The 25,332-nt window shown below is 44.1% G+C and overlaps 1 protein-coding gene and 1 long non-coding RNA gene across 5 annotated transcripts in view; both read right to left on the bottom strand.

Moving 5' to 3' along the window:
• Positions 1 to 8,282: 8,282 nt before the first annotated feature.
• Positions 8,283 to 25,332, bottom strand: part of SLC10A7 (solute carrier family 10 member 7) — a 259,901-nt gene continuing 242,851 nt past the window's right edge. For all 4 annotated transcript variants that reach the window (XM_058721235.1, XM_058721233.1, XM_058721234.1 and 1 more), the window contains 2 exons: positions 13,093 to 13,238; positions 8,283 to 10,799 (listed from right to left, as the gene is read on the bottom strand). In XM_058721235.1, coding sequence (XP_058577218.1) covers positions 10,770 to 10,799; positions 13,093 to 13,238 — 176 coding nt within the window. In that variant the 3' untranslated portion in view covers positions 8,283 to 10,769. The remainder of the gene's footprint in view (positions 10,800 to 13,092; positions 13,239 to 25,332) is intronic.
• LOC131507017 (uncharacterized) lies at positions 14,061 to 16,213 on the bottom strand. The gene is made up of 2 exons (XR_009259271.1): positions 14,883 to 16,213; positions 14,061 to 14,618 (listed from the first exon to the last, which is right to left on the bottom strand). It is a non-coding gene; the product is annotated as an uncharacterized LOC131507017 (long non-coding RNA).

The following is a 25,332-nucleotide window of genomic DNA, read 5'->3' as shown; positions in this document are numbered from 1 at the left end:
CTTGGCTTCCTCCACAGCCAAAATAAAAGCACTCAGCCAGCCAACAACACATGCGCAGCCTAGGAATACGACCAACGGATCTTTTTCGTTGTCCTGTTCCACATATTTCTCTGCACTTAGAGTTTCAAAATACTGGGCATATAACAGGATGGTCTCCACTTCCAAAAGTAGAGCACGATTTCCTTTCAGAGACTTCAGACAGCCTTCATTTCCAATCAAGGCCATGTGACATTTCATGGCCTTGTGGGAGAAATTTGGTATGTTTGCAGGTCACGTGTGAAGGAGGTCTCGTTTGAATGTGCTTTATTTTTATTCAGGAGTTTGGGATCCAAGTCACTTATTTGTAAGACCTGCTCCTGCCACCAAATTTCCACTAGAGGGCACTCTTGGAAAATATTTATCGATATATTTTTTTATTGCTCTAAGAAACGCTGTTTTTTAAAAAGAAGAAGAAAAATCAGTCCGTCTAAATTTCAGACCCAGCCCTTTGCCTTCCTTGGAACTATTCCTAATTCTCCCAGAAGCGCAGCCAGAGAGAGAAGTTGGGGAGAGGACAGGCCGCTGCTTCCCTTCACCTGTCCTTTTGTCCACAGGGGATACAGCTGGCCAAGCCGCTAAGCTGGCCCACGGGCCAGCACCCAAATCCCCTCTGCTCCGCAGGGGGCCCATCCCAGCAGACCAGGAATCACCTTGGAAAGGGGCTGTGAGAGTCGAATTTTGGGGCCTCTGGTTGAGTTCAGCCTTTGCTGAGCTCCTGTCCGAGGAGTCTATCTGCTGCCCTGCCCTGCAAGCTAGCAGTGGCAGGAAATTCTCAGAAAAGCGCCAGGAAGGGTCAGGGGGCAGCTGGGTGGCCAACAATTAAAAATAGGGCTTCCGGGCAGGCAGCCATGGAGATCTCGCTCGATATGTAAATAAGTGTAAATAAGACCGAGTCTTGGTGATGGAAGGGTGCTGTGCATATTTTGTGCAACCAGGGCTGTCCAGGGCAGTGATGAGTAGTTTTTTTTTTTTCCACACAGCCCATGTTAGAAAAGTAAAATTTTTTTCCCACCCAAAAGGAAACAGCTCCATTGAGTTCCACTGGTACAGGTGGGGGAGAGATTATTACACTCTTCTTACTCGATGAGTAGAAAAATGACAATGGGTACATGAGAGTGGCTTTTAGCCACTAAAACCTCAATTCTGGGGCATATCTGATACCCATCTCTGACATTTATGTCACCCTTTCAAGTTCAGGTCATTCACTTGAGTGACCTCATTTTATCCTGGAAACGGCTCCGTAAGGTGGGTATTCCCATCATCATCCCCATTTCAGAGAAGGAAACCAGACTCGAGGAGGAGCAGTGTTTTGAAGAAGGACACACGCAGTGGTTGGAGCTGGGGTAGAAGTGGTTCACTTTCTTCCATGTAACATTTCACTGAGCTCCTGCCATGCGCCTGGCTCAGTGCTAGCTCTGAATAGGATGCTGCTGCTTCCTTTCTCAAAGACAGGCTCTCTAAACGTCAAGGCGAGCCCTTGGCCTTCACTTGCAAATATTCCTCATTCTTCCAGAAGCACAGCTAGAGAAGGAGGCCAGAGAACACAAAAGCACTTGCTTCTTTTTGTGTACATGGGTGTCTCCCAGGGTGGAAAGAGCTTCGCACAGCTTGGGCTGGGTCAGCAGGGAGTGTCCTTCCCTGGGGTGTCTCATTTACTGGAAGATCAGGGCTGGTCCAGGTGCCCAAGACCACAGCTTGCTTCAGGCCCAGCCTGGCACGCAGGTGTCCTTCCCGCTCCTTTTGGGAGCCATTCCCTTCCGCTGACCTTGGCCCCTCTGTGCACTCCCACATGTGAGCAGACAAGCACTCGTCAAAAGACTTCTCCCTGTCCAGGGGTTTTGTGCTGCGGGCTTCTTGTTCCATTTCCTCTTTGTGGAGGGGAGCTGAAAGGCCACCTTTGAAAGTGGTCCGGATGGCTCTGGGGAGAAGCAAGGCAGCTGTGACTCCTGAAGGGTTGCCCTGTGGCCTCAGGACTGCAGCGGAGGAGAAAGTCGGAAAGGCAATGAGCAGGGGGGCTGTGGGGCAGTGGTGTTCCAAGCATGCTCTGCAGACCCAGCTTTCGCTGTACTCCATTCGATTTTTTTTCCATGAGCACATATGACTTTATAACTAAAACCATGGGTGTGCGTGAACACACACGTGCACACAGCTTTAAAACCCAGCTTCTGTCCAGCTTGTCAGGGAAAGTAACGCCATATGCTGCAACAGTGACTGCACATATGGATACAGCCCTCACAGAAATTCAGATGCGGCAGGGAATCTATATTAAAACTGCTGGTATATGTGAGCAGCAACAGATACAATAGGGGGTCATCTCTATTTGATAATAATACCAGTGTGTCCAACAGAGAGTGGGAACAGGATGCACAATGCAAATTGGGTGTTTTAGGGCTTCTTTCTGTTTCAGAAATCTCTGAGGAGAGGAAAAGAAGGCTGAGAAGTGAGAAAGGCAGATGCCACGGTGGTCCTGAGCCCTGTGCTTTTCTCTGTGCTATCGTCTCTTTTCCCCAATTCAACTAAACAAGGGGTAAAGTCAAGCTTAGGTCTGGGGACCCCAGGCTCTGGTCCTAATAAGCAAGGCTGGAGGGACACAGCGAAAGAAGGGGAAGAGGGTTTCCCAGGGACAGAAATGTGGCTGGGTTCTTTGCTCTTAGAGACAGCTCAGAAGGTCCCTTCACACACGGTGGTCAGGTTGCCACAAGCCAGGTGAACTCTAGAGTAGTGGGACCCACTGCTTACACTCTGGAGGGTCAACAGAGGGGACCATGTGGTCTGCCTCATGCTGGCCAAATGAATCCCGGGCAGCAAACTTGCTGAGGATGCACCCAAAAAACTGAGTGGGCTCCTTCTGTTCATTGCCAGAGAGTCTTAGGAGGACTGGAGCTTCTTGGATGACCCAGGAAGGGTGTGACTCTGTGGATCTCCCGGAAAGAGTTAAAAAGAAGAGCTCCTGTGATGATGAAATTCTCCAAGGATGGCCCTGGAGTGGTATTGCACTGACGGGGTTCATGGCCATAGAGGGGAGGGGGCTTGCAAGTATGTAGCCAAGTCAGACCATGTTCTGCATTTGTCAGAGCCATCCAGGGGTGTGGTGTGAGTTCCTCCTACTTGGCTGTGGTGAGGAAAGCCCAAGCTGTGGGTATTTGGTAGACACCCTTCTGAAGGTTGGGCGGGGCTTGTTTATGCACAGGAAGGGAAGAAAGATTTTTCTAAGCTTGAAATGCCTTCAGACCAGTGGCTTCAATGTTTTCACGAGGGAAAAAGAGATGAAAATTAAATGTCCTGGAGGGAACTGTCTCCCACCACCCCTTATCTAGGCACTTTGGGGTGGAGCTGTGGTGCCAGCTTACCCTGTTCAGCAGACCCACACTTTCCACTGGACATACTCAGCAGCCCAGGGGTCCCAGCCCAGCCTGGCCCAGCTGAGCCAAGGAGAAAAATGCCTCTTTAGACAGTGTTCTGTTATGATTTGGTCGCTCATTTCTCGATGCTGCAGAATGAGATTTTCTCAGCTGTTCCATTACTTCAAACGACTTGTTAAACAATGTCTTCAGACAAAAAAACACAAGCAGATTAATAAAGTGCTCATGAAAGGGCTGAGACAAGGAGGCTGTCAGACCCACATGCAGAGAACACTGAAATGCAGGCTTGCCTGACCTCAGGGACCTGCCTGACACAAGGGCGGCTGTCACCTGACTTCTACTCTGTCTCCACAGGGTTGAGAGCTGCTTAGTGCCAAGTGTGATGTGGACACTTGCCTGCTGGACGGAGACAGAAACTCATTTTCCATCTGTCAAGCAACCTGACACAGAGTTGGTAATGATTTTCTGTCAGCCGAGGCCTGGCTGGATTTGAACCAGTGACCCAGAGGTAAAAGGCCCTGATGTAGGGCTCCCTTTACAATAACTGGCCTGCCTGGCCTCGTTATGCCTGGCCCAGTGCTCTCTCTTGCATCTGCCCATGCACTCTCTTTAGCTAGTTGAGTTTTGGTTAGATCCTAACTTAGCATTTGGGGCTGAGTGGTTAAAGTCTCAGGAGGGCAAGCAGGGATGCATGTGTGTCTTGGGAGAATGAGAAACAGAAAGCAGATGAAGGGCACAGAGGCAGGGGCTGTTTGATTAGTCCTGGGCCGAAAGCTACATGCTTCTCCCCGGCTGGGTGTCTCATTCTGACCTCAGGACCCTTGCACACATAGCGGCCAGACAGATGGCTCCCACAGCAAATGGTGAAACAAGGAATGCACATTGGGAGAGATACTGAAATCTAGATACTCTGGCCTTGAAACTGTCATCATTATTTTTATTGATTGTTCTCAGGGGAAAAAAAAAGTCCTTTCAGAAACAGTTGTAGATTGGTTAATATGATGCTTTCCATTCACCGAATGATAATTGATTCACATGCCACTCTCCAAAAATAGTGTTTCCTAATCTGAAGACATCTGTCCCCCAGAATCAAAAAAGCAAGCTGGAGGGCCTTACAAGTTAACTCATTATTCAACAAGCATTTATTGAGGTTCCTATCATCAGGCAAGCATTCTGCTGGTTATCAGGGTTACAGAGATAAACAAAACAAGGTCCCCATCGAAAAAATGAATTATTTAGAGGGAGAGAGAGATATGTGGACAAGGGTAATTTGGCACAAACCTGACGAGTGGTAGCATACCAAGTGAAGAGATTCAGTAGGCAACTGGTAACCGATCCTTGTGTCTCATGGTGGTGGGGGCTGTGGTGGAATCCTAAAAATGGGGAGTCATTAGTGCTGAGGTACCGGCCATGTCAGCAACCCGGGTGGAAATCCAGGGTTCCTAATCTGTAAAATGGGAACAATTAGATCAGTGTCAGAACTGTCATAAAGATTAAATGGGGTAATCCATGTGAAGCATTTAGCAGAGCACTCTGCACATGATAGGTGATTGATAAGTGTCAGCAGAGAGTGCCCTGGATCGGAGAAAGGTACTCCTGGAGGGGGAAAAAAAACCCCAACATTTAAAAAGGTATTTTAAGACAGTGGCAGTGGTATGAAGAAGGCGGAGATGAAGGAGAGGATTCGTAATAGAGTTAATAGTCTGTAATAGAATTCAGACCTACCAGACTACTGAATATGAAAAGTGCAGGTAAAGGTGGAGGGGAAGTCTCCAGGCCTGGTTGCTGTGCCAACATAGGAGGCTGGCTTGGGGAGGACTGAGTGTGGAGAAAGGAAGAGGTGGCTGGCCTTTGCTTCAGGGCATAGGGGGTTAGAGGTGCCTTGAGGACACCCAAGTGTGAACGTCCGAATGTTGTCAGACGTGCATTCAAGGCTACAGATCTGGGAGCTCTTGCTGGTTTACAGAAGGTGGCTGATGCTGTGACAGTGGCCCAAAAGTTCCCACTGGAAAAGGCAGGAGGGTGGGAGGGTGGAAAGAAAAATCGGAGACCAGAATTCCTGGAAATGGTTAACCTCAAGGGGGTGAGTGCAAAGGGGGCATGTGAAAGGGACAGCCAGCCTTTCCAGGGCCATGGTGGCACCCAACCGAGTGGAAAGGGAACATTTCAGCCTGGATGCAGTGAGCTTAAGGAAAGGCCCTCTGAGAAAGCTTTGGCCACCGTGCCTGCTCTGGGAGCACTCCCAGTTCAGAACTCGTCCCAGGCAGGCATTAGTCAATACGAATCAATATGGAGGCCGTTCTGTCTGTCAACTGCTTTATCTGATGGTTCTTAGCCAGACTCAGGGTTTTTGGGGAAGTTGGGCAAAATTTCTCCTTGGAGTTCTTTGGAGAAGGCAGAAAAAGGCAAGACCTGGACGGCAGTGATGGGCAGGGAGGGCCTTTCAAGCCTTGCCAGAAGCCGGGGATTGCAGCAACCATGTTAAAATTCAGAATCAGGTACCCTCATTAACTGATGAAGTAAGACTCGTGCCCTGGTCACTTCCTGACTTGATTAGTGACATTTAATGGACTTTGTAATAGGTCTTTTGCATAATTAGAAGTCATGCAGAATCGAGCCCGATGCTTGACTCTACATGACCAGTGCGGTTTACCCAGGTCCCATCCGCTGTTTCGCAATAATAGCTGCCACTTAACTGAGTTCCTGCCAAGTGGCAGGCGCTGCGACAAGCTGTTTGCGGGGATTATCTCATTCGATCCTAGCAACAAACCTAGGATGTCACACAATTCTCTTTGGCTTCATGAGCAGAGAGGTGAGCTGTACAAATGGTATTTTGCCCCATCGTCAACATGCGTGGGACTTCTCAGGTAGGGCTGTGGGGGCGGCGGCTGAGGGGGAGGGGCACCATCAGAATACCCCACACGTGAGAAGCTAACGGCAGTGGGGACCAGGGCAGGAAGTCGTGGGAAACATGAACTGGTGGAAAAGATACAGGATGAGTTTTGAGCACGTTGGCAAAACCAGCCCAGGGCACCACACCGACAGCACTGTGAACATCTAGAGTCAGAGTCTAGAACTTCAGCAGTGCGCACAAATCGATACGGTTGCAAGGATTTCACATTTGGAACAGTGGGCAACGAGGGAATGATTAATGTCCATGGCTGTGGCCAGGATCGATCTGTTCGGTGTGTTGCCTTTTCCTATCAGCAGACTCTGAGGCCTGGTCTCACAATTTCTGAGTTGTTGAAATCATGGGGGGGACCATCTATGACTCAGCGTGGTTCTGTGATTTCAGCGGTCTCATCTGCACCCATGTTCACAAGCACATGGGTGCTGATGGATCCTTAGTGATCGTCATTTACTTTTTTTTTTTAATTTTTAAAAATGTTTATTTATTTTTGAGAGAGACAGACCATAAGCAGGGGAGGGCAGAGAGGGAGACACAGAATCCGAAGCAGCTCCAGGCTCTGAGCTGTCAGCACAGAGCCCCCCCGTGGGGCTTGAAGTCACAGACTGTGAGATCATGACCTGAGCAAAGTCGGACGCTCAACCGACTGAGCCACCCAGGTGCCCCAATGATGGTCATTTACCATTTAATGCAGTTTCTCATAATGGGCTCTGTAGACAAATTTTCCAGGGTGTATGAGAAACTTTTTTCCCCTTTAAATGAGGTTATGTTTAACTCACATTTGAGAAACTGTCATATCTTGTAAATAAGATTAGTTGGCTTACTAGAGAGAATAAAGTCTTGTAAGACCTTTTTGTTTATGTCTATATACAAACCAATGATAGGATAATAATCATACTAATCTGTATCTAGTCTTTATAGTATGTTAACACTTCTATAAGGAAAACTATTTTTTATGCATATAAAGTATTCACTAATTCAGATCGACCCAACCTGATTTAGCCTGAATTATTGAGGGTTTACTGTTCTGTCAAAGCATAGAAGATGAAAGTTGTTTGCTTATCACATCTGCAATGTCACCTTGGAGAGTTAATATTTACACAGCTATGAAGTAGTGTATTTCTCTGAGTAGGTCGATGTAGCTCCACAGTTTTATTCAGGATCGGAACAGCAATAAAAAAGTCAGTTTTTCCTGTAAATTAGTAATGATCTAAATGTAGGGACGAGCTCTCTCATAATTTTGAAGCTTCATGTCCTACCCATTAAGATAACAATTGAGAAAGTCAACATGTATATTCTAGACACTATTCTGAGCCAGGCACTGTGCTAGGCACTGTAGAGAAACAGAAATGAAGGCCACACTGCAGGAGACAAATGAAAGTAATGACTAGACAACGCAAAGGTTTCAGAAGGCTTGAGGGACAGGTTCTAAGGGCATGTTACAGGGAGCAAGTCTAGCACTGGCTGGGGAGGCGGGAAAGCCTCATGGAGGGGGTGGCATTTACAACAGCCTGCCAAGGCAAAGAGGATTGTTAAGCCAAGGAGACAGCCAAAGAAGAACAAAAAAATATGGAATTCTACACAAGGTAAGGCGCTCATAAAGACACACTGCGTTTGGAAAGGGCATTCCAATGTTTCATCTTTTCTATCCCTTGAGAAGATGACAAGGGGGCCTGAAATTCGAACTGCTTAAATTTGGTCCCTTCTCTTGGGTATGTTTGTCTTTCGGTCCTCACTCCTGTTGCAGAGAAAACAATGCTAACAAAAGAAGCAAGGGCTAATTTTGGATGTTAACATTATGCTGCGGTGGAGGTATTGATACGGGTACCTGGGAAGATTATGAAGCTTATGTGTATTTAACCACAAATGATGTAATAATACTGGAATGAATCAAGAGAAATCTAGAGAGACTTAGAAGGCCATAGGAGTGTATCTGAAATCAGGTTAAAAATAAGCCACAGGTTCTCTTGTGATTTTGGAAACATCTCTGTTTAATCATAGAATTATTTGCATCTTCCATTCATCATAAATAACCCACTTCATTAACTTCACCAATCCTTTTGTAAAAATTTGGTATTTAGCATAAACAAACACTGAACATTAGCCAGAGGTGTGTTAAACAAAATAGGGAAGAATTTTTTAAAAATACAAAACTGAGAAAAGGACACATGAAAAGATTAACAGTATCACCCATTAAAAAAATCAAATTTCATAACAACCGTTAAAAAAAAACAGGTGGAAAAATGAGTAAACATAAATACAATGTATTTCCTTCATAAACACATTTAGATAAAAGAATGCATAAATGGATAGCCTGACAGTGCATAACACAGAGCAAAATATTTTGAGATGAATAATTAAATCCCAATAAGCATGAATTAAAAATAAATTTTGATTTTATTTTTTATTCTTTATGGAAAAATATGCCACGGTATTTGTGTAAAAAAAGAAATGGGCATAAACCTATCACTAAAGCCACCAAAATGCACTATGTAGAGATTATTTGAAAACAAAACATTTTTTAAAGCAAAAGATAAAATGTTATAGCATTTTCAGTTGAACCTTATCCCATTAATCACACCTACTATAGGTGTTAGATAATAGAGGTAGATAAGTTGGGGCAAAAAAAAAAAATCAGTATTCTAATCTAGAGAGAAAGATTTTTATAGCTCAGATGGACAGACAGACAAGTCCATCTCCTCTGAAATTCAAAGAAGCTTGAGGGAACAAAACATGAAAATCTTCCTGTGCTCCATATGTAAGCATCAAAGGTATCGAGCAAAATTACTGGAGTTTTAGATATAGGGACATTCTTGGCAAATAGCCTGTTGAACAAGGATTTTTGCAGAGTCTGGCACTAGCCTTAAAATTTACAGTGAGGATAACTCTCGTGAAACTTACGAGGTTCAATAGTATTGAAATGGTCAGAAGTTACAGAGATGAGAGCTGGTCGGGACAATAATATAAATTTACAGTACTGATAAAGCCGGTAAGTTTCTATGGAATGATTTTTGTGTTGCTGACCAGATAACAACTAAACAGCTGTTGAGGACAGAGTCAGCCTCTGTGAGACCCAGGATGCCAATACTGTCTATCAGATCAAGGAAGGACACGCAGAGAGGATGTGACAGAATGCTGTGCAGGAAGCAGAAGAAAATGTTCCCCTAATTGTATATATTACTTTCTTCTCTAGTTGGGTCCAGTAAAAGTTTGCTCAGCCACAGTAGAAGCAAACATGAACACTCTTTTGAAAGCCGATGCCCAATTGGGACATCATTTTATTTGGTATTTTGGTTAATGAATGTTTTTGCATTTTCTGTGCCCAGTTTTCTTTCCGTATGTGTATATGTAACATTTGCTTGTATCCATGACCTTTATATTTTTATTTATTCATAAGAGCAATATGGTTTAATTCTAAAAAATTGTTGCAAACGTTTGTCAAATCTGCCAAGGAAATTTTCGTCAATAACTTGTCTCAAGTGCCTTACGTGTGCTTAATTCAAGGATGTAACAGGCTGCTTCCGGCTAAAAGGGGCAATTTGTGCTCAGACATCTGTGTAACAAGAATAAATTCTGGTCTCAGTTGTGGAATGTGAATATAATCTACCATTAATTGTTGCTGTTCTCCAACTGACGGTAACATTTTTGTGTCTTACATTTGCTGTTACGAGTTTGGGAGTGTGCTGGAAAACAGGTAAGAAAGAAATTATGGCAGAAAAAGGGAAAATATGTGAAATATAATTGTAAAAATCCTGAAAACTGAGTCCTGTAGTTTACCTCAAAACTTCCCTTACTTACAACTCAAACATCAGGCTCTTTCTTTGAAGCAGCTTATAATAAATTTAAGACATATAACACCGCCATCTCTTATAATGGGACTGAGGAGTTTCTGTGTGGAAACTATTTGAAGGAATGTCTAAAAAATGATGTCAAGAAATGCAGATAACTTATGCTTTTCAGCATCTATTCAATCTATGACCCCTGCTGAGTTGATAAGGAAGAGGCATGTCACAGTTGTAGAAAAAAAGAATCACACAGTAAATCAAAGTATTCATGAATAAGACTTTGGAAATTTTCACTGTCATCAGGAGGGCATCTTCCTGATGGGGTGACCTCATTTCAAACAGCACAGTAACTAGAACAGAGTTGTATTGCACCAAAGGTGGCACAAGGAAAGCATGTTTGCTTTTTGTCACGGTGACAGTTTCCTGTGGTAGGAAAAATAAATAAATAAACCACTCCAAAATACAGCACCACCCCTGGCAGTAACCAACGAAGTAGGTTTTGGAAATAACGCTCCTGTCAAATACATTTTAAGGCACTTAAACTGTTATATCATATTTTTGTGTAGAAAAATAAAATATGCATCGAAGCAACATTCACAAGTACGTGTCTTCGGAACTGTTTGTGTGTACAATCCTGTACATATATACATCGCTACACGAAGGGCGCCGTCTTCATTATACTGTTGGCCTCGTCAACTTCACTCCCTGTAAGAAAGGACAACGTGATGTTCAGAATTGGACAGTATCTATGAACAAAATGAAAGCATCAATCAACAGCAGATAATTTATGCTACTAGAAGGAAGAAGCAGCCCACCCCGACAGCCTCACATAACCAGTGATCCAAGCCTCCAGACACAAACAGACCCATCTGCCCACCTCACCGGCCGGCAGACTTTGTCATCTCCCCAGCCTGACCTGGCTACTCACACTGTCCCACCAAACATAGATGGTCGCCATGCATCTCAATCACTATTATTTGTAAAGCAGAGGAGACACTCATGGATATGATTGACAGTTTGTATTTATTTTGTGGTCAAATGGGATGGGTAAATATTCCAAGCCTTCTGGATTATTCTAAGGTAGCTGACACCTCCCTTGTTTGGAGGAGTTCCCGTGCAAAAGGAAAATGAACAGCGTTGTCCAATTTTGCCTCCCTTTTGGAAATGCTTCAGTTACTCTGCAGAATAAATCCCGGAGCTTTAAAACAATTTTCTGTTCACTACAACTACAGTTTTTGATAGAATATTAGGATTTTCAAATAACTGTCTTCATTCTTTGTCAAAATGTATGTGTATGGATTCTGACCAACAGCGCACATACACATCGATAAATATAAATGGAAGTTTTCAAGAGGGATAAATAGTAAAAGAAATAAAAAGGTACTAAACCGCTTCTCTACCAACTCAGAGTGGGCAGATCGGAGCCCATAGTGGCACCCAGTACAGTACGGGAATGGCTAACGTTCTGGTAAATGACAGAATAAATGAAGGTGCTGGGTGGGCTAGCTTTTTCAAGTAGGATCCTGGGGACCTAGGGTGCTTCGTATAAAAGTGATGTTCTATTTTTGTCTGGGAGGTTCTTGTGATATTGGGGCAAGATTCTGGAGGCCAAATAGACCAGGGTTCTAGTCCTCACTCTAGCACTGACGAAGTCACCCATGTAGCCTTGGGCAAGTTGCTCAGCTCCCCAAGCCTACTTCCTAACCTGTACAGTGAGACAACAGAGCTCGCCGCGAATGGTGTTGTACATAGTAATGGGCAGCGATGACAATAAGGATACTTACAGACGCTAGCTTTTATCAAACACCTGCCATTTAACCCTCTGTAACTCTAAAGAGTAGATATTATCATTAGTCTCAGAGTGGCAGAAACTGAGGTACAGAGAAGTGAAGTACGTGCCCGAGGTCACCCAGAAAGGAGGTAGCACAGCCCGTAGGCTTTTCAAGGTCCACACTCCGAACCAGGTAAATGTTGGGATGCGCTTGGCACACAGAGCTCAATGGGTGTCGTGTGGCTCTTCCATTTTCAGGACGCTAATGACACAACATAGGGCACTCCCCTGCCACTGGATGTCTCTTTTTGCCTATGCTTCTCCTGATAACAGTTGCCATGCTGTGTATAGGCTCAGAGAAGTCCTGTAAGGTCTGAGCTGCTGGGAAGGAGACAACTCTGTGGATGCTTCGATGGTATATTGCAGCAACTAAACTTTGTGTGAATCACCTGGCCGATTTTATTTGGGCTGATAATTTAGGAAATAAAATCTACAGATATCAAATAAGTAACAAGACTCTGAGCTAAGTGTAGTGAAGTTCACATTGTGTTAATTTTGTTAATTAAATTATTCAAATGCCCAAACACATAGTTTTGCTGTGCAAAGAAGTTATTAGGTGTCTAGAATATTAAAAAAAATAGACATTTTAGATAAACCCAGGTGCTGTCACATTTATTTATTTAATTTTTTTAAAGTTTCATTCATCTATTTTGAGAGAGAGAGAGGGAGAACACGAGCAGGGAAGGGGCAGAGAGAGCGGGAGAGAAAGAATCCCAAGCAGATTCATGCTGTCAGCATGGAGCCCGATGCGGGGCTCGAACTCATGAATCATGAGATCATGACCTGAACCAAAATCAAGAATGGACACTTAACTGACTGAGCCACCCAGGTGCCTCAGGGGCTATCATATTTAGAAAGGCATGTGAAATCAGGACATGTGTGAAAAAGACAGGGTGGGGGAAAGATGGTGAACACCTGAGAGGAGGGGTACAGATATTTTGAGTATATTCACCTTTACCCATTGCAATTTGCCCTTCAATTAACCCTCAGTCTTCCTTTTCAAATAAAATGGATCAATGCATCATTATTATTACTGTGATTAGTTAAGAAAATATGTACTTGAGAATGAGAATATGCTAGCAAAACTTAAAGAATATGAACAGCTAAGATTCAGAAATAGCATTTCAATCTAATTTGGATTTAAATGAGATCTTGCCAGAGTCTTACCTTCTGCCTTGACACCATCCAAGACTTTATCGTTGGCACTAACACACTTCCCAGAAGGATCTGAACTGGGTGGTATATGAGCAAGGGCACGGATATTAGAGAGAGGTGCTCATGGCCTGCGAACACTATCTTCAGCATTGGAATTCCTGATGGACAAAGAAGACAGAAAATCTAGAGGCAAATTCAGTCTGTCATCAAACTAAAGACACACTCCAATAAAACCGGAACTTTGTACTGGGTCATTATCATCTTTCCCCCTGAATGTATTCGTAGGGAATGTCTCAAACACGTAATCAAATCTTTCCATCTTCCTTTCACTACATAGCTCTTCCCAGAACAGATTAAAGCTGAAAAGGTGATCAGTGTTCAACGGCACCAGTAATTCCCACTGCAAATTAGCAGCCTGTCTACCGAGGAAAGGGGAGAAGAGTTGCTTCTCAGAAGGCTGAAAAATAATAGTAAGGCAGAGGTCCAAAATGGATCCTTCCGTGCTTAGTAGTGAAATAGACTGCTGGTGTTTAGGAGGGAGGCCTGCTTGACACCATTTCAAAGTCCCAAAAGTTCACTCTTGAGAATCAAAAGGATATGGTAAGATAACATATGATATATATCGTTATAAGTAGGAGGATACTTTTGCCAAGTGAATGTTAATGAAGTCTTTGCCCCTTCTCCTTTGGCCAAGGATCCCAAAGCTCTTTATGAGCTACTGTGTACGGCAAGTGAATTCCAGAATGAGTGCTGAACGTTTAAGCCCCACAGTGAAAGTCTTAATGGAGCTCAGGTAAATGAACACAGCTTTGTGAATCTACCACTCTATAATACCAAGGGCAAAGTCTGCAGATTTTGTAAACAGCTGCCTATGTGTGTACCTATTAGGCTTTTATAACAGAAATCAGACACCAGCAATTTGACTATTATTACCAATTGTTTCAATATGGCCCAGTTGTCAGAATTACTGTGTATGTATGTCTGCTTTTTCAACGGAATGGCCTTAATAGCTTAGCTTCCTTCTTGTTTCTTTGAGAACAGCCTCTGGAAAGGACTCAAGGTCCTAAACATGCACAATGATGGCACATAAATAACTTTTTATTATAACCCACTGAGGAAAGCTCTGCTTTTTCAATTATTTTTACCTTCTAATAAATTTCAAACCTTTATGCAAAAATGTATTTCATAGCCGCTTTCTTTTTCATAGCCTCACAAATCATTGCCGTAAACTGAAGACACTTAACTCATCCCCAACGATCTCTCTCTCACAGCTCTGAAAGGCCATGCTTAGATTTTTGTAGTTTCTGTCTTCTCACTAATAGAAAAAAAAACAATAGAGCTTTCTTTTTAAAAATAATATACTTCATCGGGGGCACCTGGGCGGCTCAGTCAGTTGGGCATCCGACTTCAGCTCAGGTCATGATCTTGCGGTTTGTGAGTTTGAGCCCTGCATCACGCTCTGTACTCGGAGCCTAGAGCCTGCTTTGGATTCTGTGTCTCCCTCTCTCCTCTGCCCCTCCCATGTTCGCACTCTGTCTCTCTCAAAAATAAATAAACATTGGGCGCCTGGGTGGCTCGGTCGGTTGAGCGTCCGACTTCGGCTCAGGTCATGATCTCACGGTCCGCGAGTTCGAGCCCCGCGTCGGGCTCTGGGCTGATGGCTCAGAGCCTGGAGCCTGCTTCTGATTCTGTGTCTCCCTCTCTCTCTGCCCCTTCCCTGCTCATGCTCCGTCTCTCTCTGTCTCAACAATAAATAAAAACATTAAGAAAAAAAAAAATTAAAAAAAAAAAAACAAAAAAACAAAAAACAAAAATAAATAAACATTAAAAAATTTTTAAAAAAATATACTTAATCAACTGACAGTTGAAAAGCAGCATCTGATATTACAGTCCTGGGAAGTTCTTGCGACGAGAAAAGACCGGAACGTTCTCCTCCTGTTTCCAGGAGAGATTATTTGGCCCAAAGGGATGATGTTAAGTAGCCGGTGGGTGCAGGTGGAGTCAAAGTAGGGCTGAAGGGAACGAATAGAAATACAGAGACATTTGTCCCCGTAAATGATCAGAGCAAAGATTCTGACCCAAAGTTCGAGGACCATGGCTGCTGGGCTAAATCACCTGAGTTTCCCTTTTTTGGCAAAGACTCAGGCTCCGTGTCTTTCTTCGGCAAGCTTAAGTAGGCTCTGAAGGGAAGCCAGAGATACAGTCACAGGGCTGCTGCTGCAATAAATAAACAAATAGTCACTGCAAGGAGGCGTCTCCTCAGGCCTTGCCTGAGATAGGAGGCATCTCAGGGCAAGCCACATCAGAGGTTCACCTTAGTGTGAGGAATTAGGTACAGAGATGTGGCAGTAATGATGATGAGAATTGTTGTTATGCAATGAGTGCTTACTACATGTCACGTGCTGCCAAAGTGCTCTCCCATATTAATGGAATTAAGCCTCCCAATAACCCTGGGAGGCTGATGAAAACTACTGTTTGCACTATTTTACTGATGAGGAAAGAGACACCTCGTGGTCAGGAAGCTTTTCCAGGTGTGGGGGGGTCTGAACTGCAACCCAGGCAATCTCGCGTTCCAGTTCTCTGGGCTAGGTAAGGGTCAAGGCCTCCGAGGTCTTCAGTTCAAGATGCCATGGGGACAGCAGCTTCGTTAGGCAGAAATGGAACTTTTTGGTATGTAAATGCTTTCTAGTCCAGAAGTTCTTTTGGAATTCATTCCCCTTGGATGCTTCCCAGAAGCAGAAGACGTCATCAAACTCCCCTGCCACCCATACCGGATGTTCCCGTGATTTCACATGCTCGAGGAGCTAGGTGACAGCTAGGACAACCCCAGTAGTGTCAAGGGCACACGGACAGAAAGATGGAGCCAAGCCTTTACTCGCAGGAAGCTTCCAGTGTACAAGTGACCTTCTACCTTCACACCATTTGTGTGAAGTTCTCTTCTGGGCCGGTTCTTCAGCTCCTAGATTTAATCTTCAAACACACCCTTCTGTACACTGCTCCAGGATGGGGCTGGGACTCTGCAAACATCACCCGTCCTTGGCAGCCGACTCCGTGGATGGTTCTGCCAACCGGGGCACTAGAGGAAGGCTGGAGGAGGAGGAGCTTGGGGTTCCTGATGGCCACAGCGCCTTCAGGGAGCTAGGTCCTTGTGCCCCTCCGAAGAGGCCTCAGCCCCCGTTTCCTCCTCTAAGCTTCTAGGCTCTGACAACCCCCACTTCTTCCCTTTGTTCACCCAGCTCCCGCTGCTACCTGTGGTTATTACTCCTTTTTTGTCCTCACGGTCCCCTTTCCCCCTTTCGCGTTTCCCCACACTGTTTACTCTTTCCTATGTGAAAGAGTGTTTTCCCTTTTTCCTGATGGACCTGGTGGTACAGACGCTTTTCTTACGCTGCCTTGTAGTGCACATATTCACTCCTCACGAAGAGGGGTCCGTGATGACTAGCAGCTGCCACGGACATGTGTCGGGTTAAACGGGGATTTCTTCTCACTTTATGTGCCTGCAATACACCCTTGTTAATCATTAATCACATTTCCTATCACTATCACTCGAAGTGACTAATGTTAAAAATATGATTGAACAATGACGTAATAGAGGAAAAAAACTTAGCTTCCAGAGATCAGGACCCAAGTCCCTTTCACATGTCCTTGCTTACTCTCGTATGGCGGATGTGCAGCTCCGTCTCTTGGTGAGGGGAGGGGGACCCCAGCAATTCAGGTCATATGTTATTCATTTCCGAAATCTTCATTTTCTTTCAGTCTCTCTCTTTTTTTTTAATGTTTATTTCTGAGAGAGAGAGAGAGAGAGAGCGCGTGCGAGCAAGCGAATGGGGGAGGGGCAAAGAGAGAGAGGGATACAGAGGATCCAAAGAGGACTCTCCGAGCTGACAACAGCGAGCTGGATGTGGGGCTCGAACTCACGAACCAGGAGACCATGACCGGACCAAAGTCAGAGGCTCAAATGACTAAGCCACCCAGATGCTCTCTTTCCTTCAGTCTTAAAATCCACCTTACTTTTCAATCATTTGATTACTACTTTCCTTTTCCTTTTCAATTATTTCAATTATTCGAGTTTTTTCTCCAATCTCTTATTTATCTCCATCTTTCCATCTCTCTTTTTCCCTACTGTTCTTTCAGCCTCCCGCCCAACTCTAGTAGACCCTTCACTCTGCATTTTCATTGCCTCGAAGGTCAGTGTAGAAAGAAATTGGGAGAAGCAGAGCGAGGGTTCACTTTTGCATGTTGGAGTGTCTCATGCTATGGTGGCCATCGCTTGGAAGCAGTGAGTTCAGTACGTCAGTTCCAGGGCATCTGTGTCACGTTGCCGGCACTATTAGGATGGCAACGCAAAATTCAACAGAGATGTAAGGAACCTGTAAGAGCCACGATTTCCGTCAGTTGGTCATGAACCTGGCAGAACGCAATCTTCAAGCCAAATCAGAACACCAGCAGTGGCTCTTGTTCCAGAAACCTATGTCGCACACCACCTTCCACCCTCTTTACTCACTTGTTTAATAACTCGCTCGATCATTCGTTCGTTCAGTTAGCACTCATGGAACTGATTAACTGCTCTGTGAAAGAGCGAGGAATGCCGGGAATGGAATGTGACATAACCCACACTGAGTGGCTTCCCAGGCACCCCTGTGACCGCTCACACCTCCTCCCCATAACCTTCCTTCAGGGCAATCGGCTCTCCACTGCATTCCCACACTATGTCTCACAACCACACGAAGGTCTCTCTGACTTGAGGTCTGTTCTGTCGAAGCTATTTTCCGCTCTGTGGCCAGAGTGAGCACAAAATCGGGTTACATCAAATCCCTCGGGAGTCTGTCACACAGGGGAGACTCCTAGGTGTGGTGCACAAGGACCCTCATGACCTGGCCCCTGCCCGTCCCTGTGTGTCTCACACTCCCCCCACTCCTCACTCTGTGCTCCAGCCGGGAAGAGCTCCGCGCTGCCCTCCTCGCCCTCCCTGCCACGTGCCCAGGCCCCAGCGCTGTCCCCCAGGCTTTGCACTCGAGCTCCTTTTGCCTGGAATGCCCTTCACCCACTTTTCGAGCCCTCTCCTCCAGTGGCCCTCAGTTCTTAAGTCGCCTCCTCTGGGATGCCGTCTTCAAAGCCGCCCCCTGGCCTTCAGGTCCTCTCCATTCTGTGCTCGCCTGACCCGCAGCACATTCCAGCCTCGTGCTCACCGCGAGTACTACCACTGTGGGTCCTTAGGAGCTGCCCTCACTAAGGTGGCAGCTGAGGGTCAGCAGCTGTTTCCTCTTCATCTCTGAGCACAGAGTGGGTGCCCAAAAGGAGTGTGTCGAGTGAATGGATTTCTATTTTTCCAGATCCCACCATAAATTTATCGTGCAGACTATCACTCCGTTTTCATTATCTTCTTTAAGTAGGGGGGAAAAATGGCAATAATTAAAAAAAACAAAAAACAAACTTACTAGAAAGAGTTTTCTTTTTAAAGTAAAATTTAAATATAGGACTCTTTTCATCTTGCTATCACTGCAGTAATATAAATGAAGCAAATTAATTTTAATGCTCCCAGGTACTGATTCTGTGTCACCATGGTTGACAGGATCCAACTAGACTTTATGAGATGGCATTTGACTTTATGGAAGTGAACACTATGCCTGCATTTACAATTTTACGGGGGCTTTAAGCTGTCATGCTGAAAAATGTTTATAAAACATTAATCAAAAAATGCCTCTTTAATACAATGCATTGTCTGAAAGATGTTAGAAGGCGCATATTGTAAATGGATTCTTTTTCTGACTAAAGTAATTTCCACCAAAAGCATTTCCCCATTGCTCTACAAGTACACTGTGTGGATAGATAAAGAGCACTTTCCCAGCACATTACTACCTGCTCCAAACACTTGGGAAATCAGTAATGTACAGCATGCCATATTTCCATGTCACACATGACACATTCGTCTAAAATTATCCAACAGAGTTTGACACTGCGGCACATTCCATAAGCAGGGCTTTCAACTGACATCTGCCAAGTAGGAACTTCAAGTGAGAGCTTTCTTCTTCTAACAAGCGAGTAAGGGGTTTCTTTTATCCTATACCCAGGATGGAAAGGATAAAACAATACGTACAAGAACAAGTTTTTTTTCCTTCCTATTTTAAATATGTTTATTTTATGTTCTCTGAATTAGAAAATTCCCTTTGTATTAGTGTTCAAGCTTCAACAGTTTCTATGTTCTATTGGATGGGCAGTTTTTAATTGTTCCTTGGGAAACATTTATCTTTCCAGATTAAACACGGACTTTGATTTAGCCCACACTGAAGGCAGAAGGCTGCTCTATTGTTCGCGACATAAAAACTATCTACTTCATATCATAGTTCAGTTTACTTACCTGTAGGTGCACAGTGTTCTCACCATCTGTCCATCCACCCATCCATCCATTCCTTCGTTAAAATATACTTTTTGGGACTCTGCCCTGTGTGAGTCACTGTTCTAGGTGCTGACCATATAAGGTCAGTAGCACCGCCAAGGCCTCTGCCTTCCTGGGGCTCACCTTCCTGTAGCTCTTGCCCTGATACCTCAGCTTTCCTCCACCAGAGGGACAAATGTCAGCATGGTGAGTGTAACCCGTTCTGTCACTGGCTTCCCCAGTTTCTACAACTCAAAGTTTGGGAATTATCTTCGACCAACCCCATTTCTCTTCTTACCCCTAGATCAAGCCACCGAAATCTGTAGATTCTTTCCTCTGCCTGCCACTCCGCTTCCCCTTCGGTTTTCACTGCCACCTTCCTAATTCCGTACCTCATAAAGGCAAGCTGAGATTACTCTTATAGCCTCCTGACATAACCCATCTTCAGAGTCTTCCCTTCATCAATCCTCCAAACCACGGCCAGATTAATCTTCCTACAACCCACATTAATTAAAGCCAATACCCTGTTCAAGAATTACAATGACTGTCCAGTGCCCATTCATCACGTTCTCTACCTATTCAACTTCAGTGAAAAACAGTTACTACCAGCACCATTTTGTAAGTGCTTACCGCGTGCGAAGTGCTTTGCCTGCATTATCTCATTTAATCCTTGCAACAGCCCTATGGAGTGGGGGCAATTTTCCCATTTAGGCATGAGGGAACTGAGGTTGAGAGCAGTTAAGTGGCTTGCCTGACATCATGCATCATGCATTTCAGTAGAGGCGGAATTGGACCTCAGTCTATTTACTTGTAATCACTGAGCTATGCCAACTCCATTAAACCAAACTTTCAGTTGTCAATTGCAGTTCTCAGCTCAGGTCTAGCACTTTCTTGTCTTTGTGAAAGCCCAGCCTCTGCTGGATCTTGCCCTTTCTCTCTATGCACCTAAATCCTATGGGTTCATTCAGGCTCAGCTTTATATTTCCTCTACCGTGAAGGTGGCCTCCCTACTGATTTCTTTGTCTTTTGAGGCAAGAAGATGCTCTTCCTCCTGCATCAGATAAACTAGCATTTGCTTATGTGGCCATTATTTTCTTTGGTGTAGGTTTTGTTTTCCCCTGACCATAGGCAGAGTATAGCATTCTTCTTTTAAACTCCTGCAGTATTTAAGCACAGGACTGGTACTTAATAAATAATTGATTACTTAAGAATAGATACTAAAGTAATGTTTCCTATTTAAGAAGACAGGATATGGAACAAATAAATACTAGCTGCTTTGCTAGATTGCAAAGAGAGTGCATTCACACACTCCTTGGGGAGAGGACTGTATTTCCTAGGACAAAATACACTTGCTATTGCAGGAAGGAAAGAAACTGGACTGACTGAGGAACACGAAATTTGAAATGAGTACTAAATTGTGGAGTAGGAGAGGAAGTATGTTGGAAAACAGCCTCTGCGTCCCTCAAAGTCTAATATGACACTCACATTCCCACTTAGCAAAGATAGCGTGTATTCCAATCACCTGGATCACTTCCTGTCTTTCAGGGGTTCATTCGCCTGAATTCACATGACTTGTTTTCCATTTAAATGCTTTCTCAGACTTTTCACTGAGGTTTGGAGAGAGCTGCTGGCAAATCTGGAATCCAGTTGCTTCTCTCTTCCGTCGTCATGGTGATTTCCCACTTTTGTTTAGTCTGTTCTTAGTTAGAAACATCCATAAGTTTACTATCTAAATGTCCTACACATTGTTATTGAATTCTATCTCTTCGTCAGTCAATCTCTCAGAAAAGCCCATGTTTGCCTTTAAAAGTCATTGGGATAGATGGTCTCCCCAGTCATAATGTAACCCAGGAAGGCAGTCGCTGTTTAAGACACTCTTCTCCCACATCACTAAATGCCAATCTCTGTGTTCCCTTCTCACACACACGTGCACACACACACACACACACACACATAGTCTTTCTCTTTAGAGACAAATACTCACAAAACGTCAAACTCACTGGCACTAATTTATCTCAATTACTAAACAAGGGAGCAATTACATGCCATTTCTAGAGCACAAAATGATACGATGATAAAGTGCAACAAGTTTTAGAATTTGGTTAGAAAAGGCTTTCAGGTGAGATTTACCTAAAGCGAGCTAATTTTCAGTAATATAGCTGTCATTTTCATGCAGCCATTTATAATTTATTATATCCAGTAACCTACGTGAGGCAGGTCAGTGTAGGAGTTAAGAAGCCTGACACAGAAGTCAAAGAGCCCTGGGTCAGCACGTGCACCACTTACCACCTGTGTGGCCTTGGTTGGGCAAGTTATTTAGCCTCAGTTTTCACATCTGTAAAGTGTACCTACTCTGTAGGTTTGGGGCTTTTGTCTTTTTTAATAGACAGTAAGTGAAACAATGTACAAAGTCCATTATGTGTCAGACAATCTTCTAGGTGCAGTGAATAAATGGGCAATCGCCCCCTTCCACTGCCTTCAAGGAGTGTATGCTGTTACTCATTTAATAGGGAGAGAAGATAGAGGATACCAGGCCAAATCAAGGCAAAGAGCAAATCCCACGCAGTCACAAAATCATGACACACGGCAGCAAGAAAATGCAGCACTGCTGTCTAGAGAAACAGTTGTTAGGCAAATGGATTCAGTGAACATTTGTGTTATTCCGATTTTTGTCTCTGGTTTGGAGGGGGTAAAACGAAAGGCCATCTGCTTCGAGGTTGAATGGTTATGGCTTGGCTTGTTAGAGGCCTGCTAGGTCCGTCAAGAGCTACCCTAAGGTGTGGCCTTTTGGAGCAGCTGCTATTTAGTCTGCACAGCCCCCAGAATTCTATTCTGCTTACAGTCCTGGCTATTCTAGAACTCCTCCCCCAATCCCCTCCCCCCAGCCTTCCAAACCCATCTGGAATGTTCTGAAGGCTGGCAAGTCAACTTCCTGCAGATTCCCTCAGGACTGCGGACAGGGTGTCACAGATCTTCTCCTCACTCCCATCTAAATAACTGGTCTTTTGTGCAAATTCTCCAAGGTACTTTAATATGCAGATTACACTGCCTCACCCTTGCCAATGATTTACATTTCACTTTCCTCCCTGGTCTTTTTGTGTCATTCCATCCTTAACTGCAATCTCCTGCCCTATTATCTTTGGCGTTACCCCACTACAGCATCAGAAAGCCTACTGCTGCTTTATGACACACAGAAGAAGACATTTGTGTCCTTTTTATACAAAGAGGCATCCAAAATGAGGTACGACTAAATAACATATGCAGATAGGAGCTCTCTCGCACTTTCCCCACTGCCCCAGTGGGTTCACGGAACCCACACAGATGTTGAACATTTCCAAACTGCTCAATACAAAGGCAACAACAGCAGCTCCGGGATTTCTGACGAACCCCCTTGGCTAGGCCTCTGGCAGAAAAACACGGCAATCCTGCACCAGTTTAACAGATATCTACTAATGGAATTTTAATTTCTAACCTCCGAAGCCCAAAATATGTCATAGGGTTATCTCTGTAGCTGGCGTATGAGAGGGGAAGGGACACTTTACAATCCACACAGGAGACGTCAGCAAACGTGCGTCACAAACTGGCCTCAAACACCCCCACTGTTTCCTCTCAGGGGCTCACGCTGCTCTCCGGCCACCCTCCCCTCCACACTTAGGAAGACTTTAAATGTCAGATGTCTTTTCTGATGTGAAACTTTAGACATTTATCCTTCATCTTTCAAAACCGTAATTCAAAAATATATATATATATTTTTAATCCAAAAGGGAGAATTAGGTCTGCAAGAGCAGGACAATTAACAAATATAAGGTTACAAACTACACATCTAAGGCCATTATTAAGAAAAAGGAACCACCTTTCCAGTAATCAAAAGCTTTAGAAAAGAGAGAGCAGTATCCATGTTTCAGTCTTTTAACAATCCCACCTCGTACAGAACTTCAGAAGTCATATCTGGAGTTCATAGATTTTTTCTTTTAAGTTTATTTATTTATTTATTTTAAGAGAGAGAGAATGCGCATACCAGCAGGGGAGGGGTAGAGAGAGAGGGAGAGAGAGCATCCCAAGCAGGCTCCACACTGTCAGCGCAACTCGAACTCACGAACAGTGAGATCATGACCTGAACTGAAATCAAGAATCGGATGTTTAACCGACTGAGCCACCCAGGTGCCCCATTGAGTTCATGGACGTTTTTGACCTTCATTTGTGTGTTGGAAAGGCACTACAGGGTACAGAAGATAATTACACAGGTTACTATGTGTCAGGTACCATTCTGAGAGGGTGCAAACATCAGTTCATTCACTCCTCATGTTTCCAGTGTGAGTAAAGCTACCATTCTTGTCTCCACTTTTCAGATGAGGAAACTGAGGTCGCAATCAGTACAAATTTCCCCAAGGCCACGCACAGCTAGTGACCGGACGTAGCTGGGATGTGAATACACACAGACTGGCTCCAGCGTCTGTGGTCTTCAACCATACTCTGTGCTTGCAATGCCTGAAATGCTTATTTGTTGGGGTACTTAGGAACCCCAGAGAAAAGAGATGCTTGATAATATTAACACCGAAAACAAGAGGGTGAAACCTAAGAAAAATAATATTTACACAAGAGAAGTCTGAAAGGAAAAGAGAGGTACGCCTTTCAACAAAGGTGCCTATGTGACCGGCCTTTTACTTGCTTCAAATAAAAGGTGGCTTATGATCATTTTTGGCCCTTTAGGAAAATAATAGATTGTGTTTTAGTCTTCAGTTACCTGGGCTGTAATCCCATCGCTTTGCTGAAAGTTTTATGTAAATAAAGATGCAAGAAAAGACCAAAATGAGCAGCTGGTGTTATTTCTGTTCTGAAACAGGTACGTTCTGATTGGAAAAGACGTTTAATGAATGGCCTGAGCCGACTCACCAGATGCTGACAATGAAACATTTAACTCTACCAATTGAAGGTTTCTGCCTCGGAAGATTAGGTACACCTTCACCTGTCTGACAGCGTTGTAGGAGTAATTAGCAAGCAGGGAATTCAAGAATGAATTAAAGAACTGAGCCAGGGAGGCTTCATTCAAACGCCGGCTGTGTCTTCCAGGATGGGGTCACCATATTTATGGAGACAAGGTGGGCAGGAAGTAGATGGACATGACTTTTTTTTCCTTTTCTAGGCTGTGAAGGAAGAGTCTTTTGTCTTCTTACGAGAAAATCTGGCTAATATTCATGCTCACAGGACATGAAACATCAAAAATAGATTGAGACTTTCGTATGACAAAAATAACACAAGGTCATCAGAATATATTTAACATGATCACCAATACAGAAGTGGCCCCTGGTTCAGAACAGAACTCACCGAACTCCAGCTCTGGAAAGGCTTGCTTAATTTTACAGAAGTTTTTAGATGTGTTTTTATATAAATGAAGAAAAACACTCCAATCTTTTCAGTCCGAGGCCCATCAGAGAAGCAGATGGATGTGACACGTGCTTTCGTGGATTCTGACACAGCCCCCACCCTCTAAACTTAGTGCTCCCTAAAATTTTGCACTGATAATGCTCTTAACAGTGGACGGTGGAACTTCTGGAAGGCTTTCAAGTCTTAGTTAAATGGTATATGTGATCAGCTGTGACCCAAATGCACATTATTTTTTTAAGATACATTCTTTCTTTTGTCAACATGGCTGTTAATCACCCTCTGGCAGTAATTTTCTTCTTGATGATACAATGTTTATGATGAACATCAACATCAGAAGAGATGTCTTCTGACACAAAAGAATTAAAGAACTGACACAAAACAAGGCAGTTTTGATTTGGGGATTAGAAATTAGCATTATTTATCTTTAAATCCAACTGTTTTAAAAATGTTCACTCAGGTTTTTGTGGTTTAACTTAGCTAGATGATGTCCT

Source organism: Neofelis nebulosa, chromosome 3 (assembly GCF_028018385.1).
Source record: "Neofelis nebulosa isolate mNeoNeb1 chromosome 3, mNeoNeb1.pri, whole genome shotgun sequence".
Classification (NCBI taxonomy): domain Eukaryota; kingdom Metazoa; phylum Chordata; class Mammalia; order Carnivora; family Felidae; genus Neofelis; species Neofelis nebulosa.
This window is presented reverse-complemented; position numbering and strand designations above follow the sequence as displayed.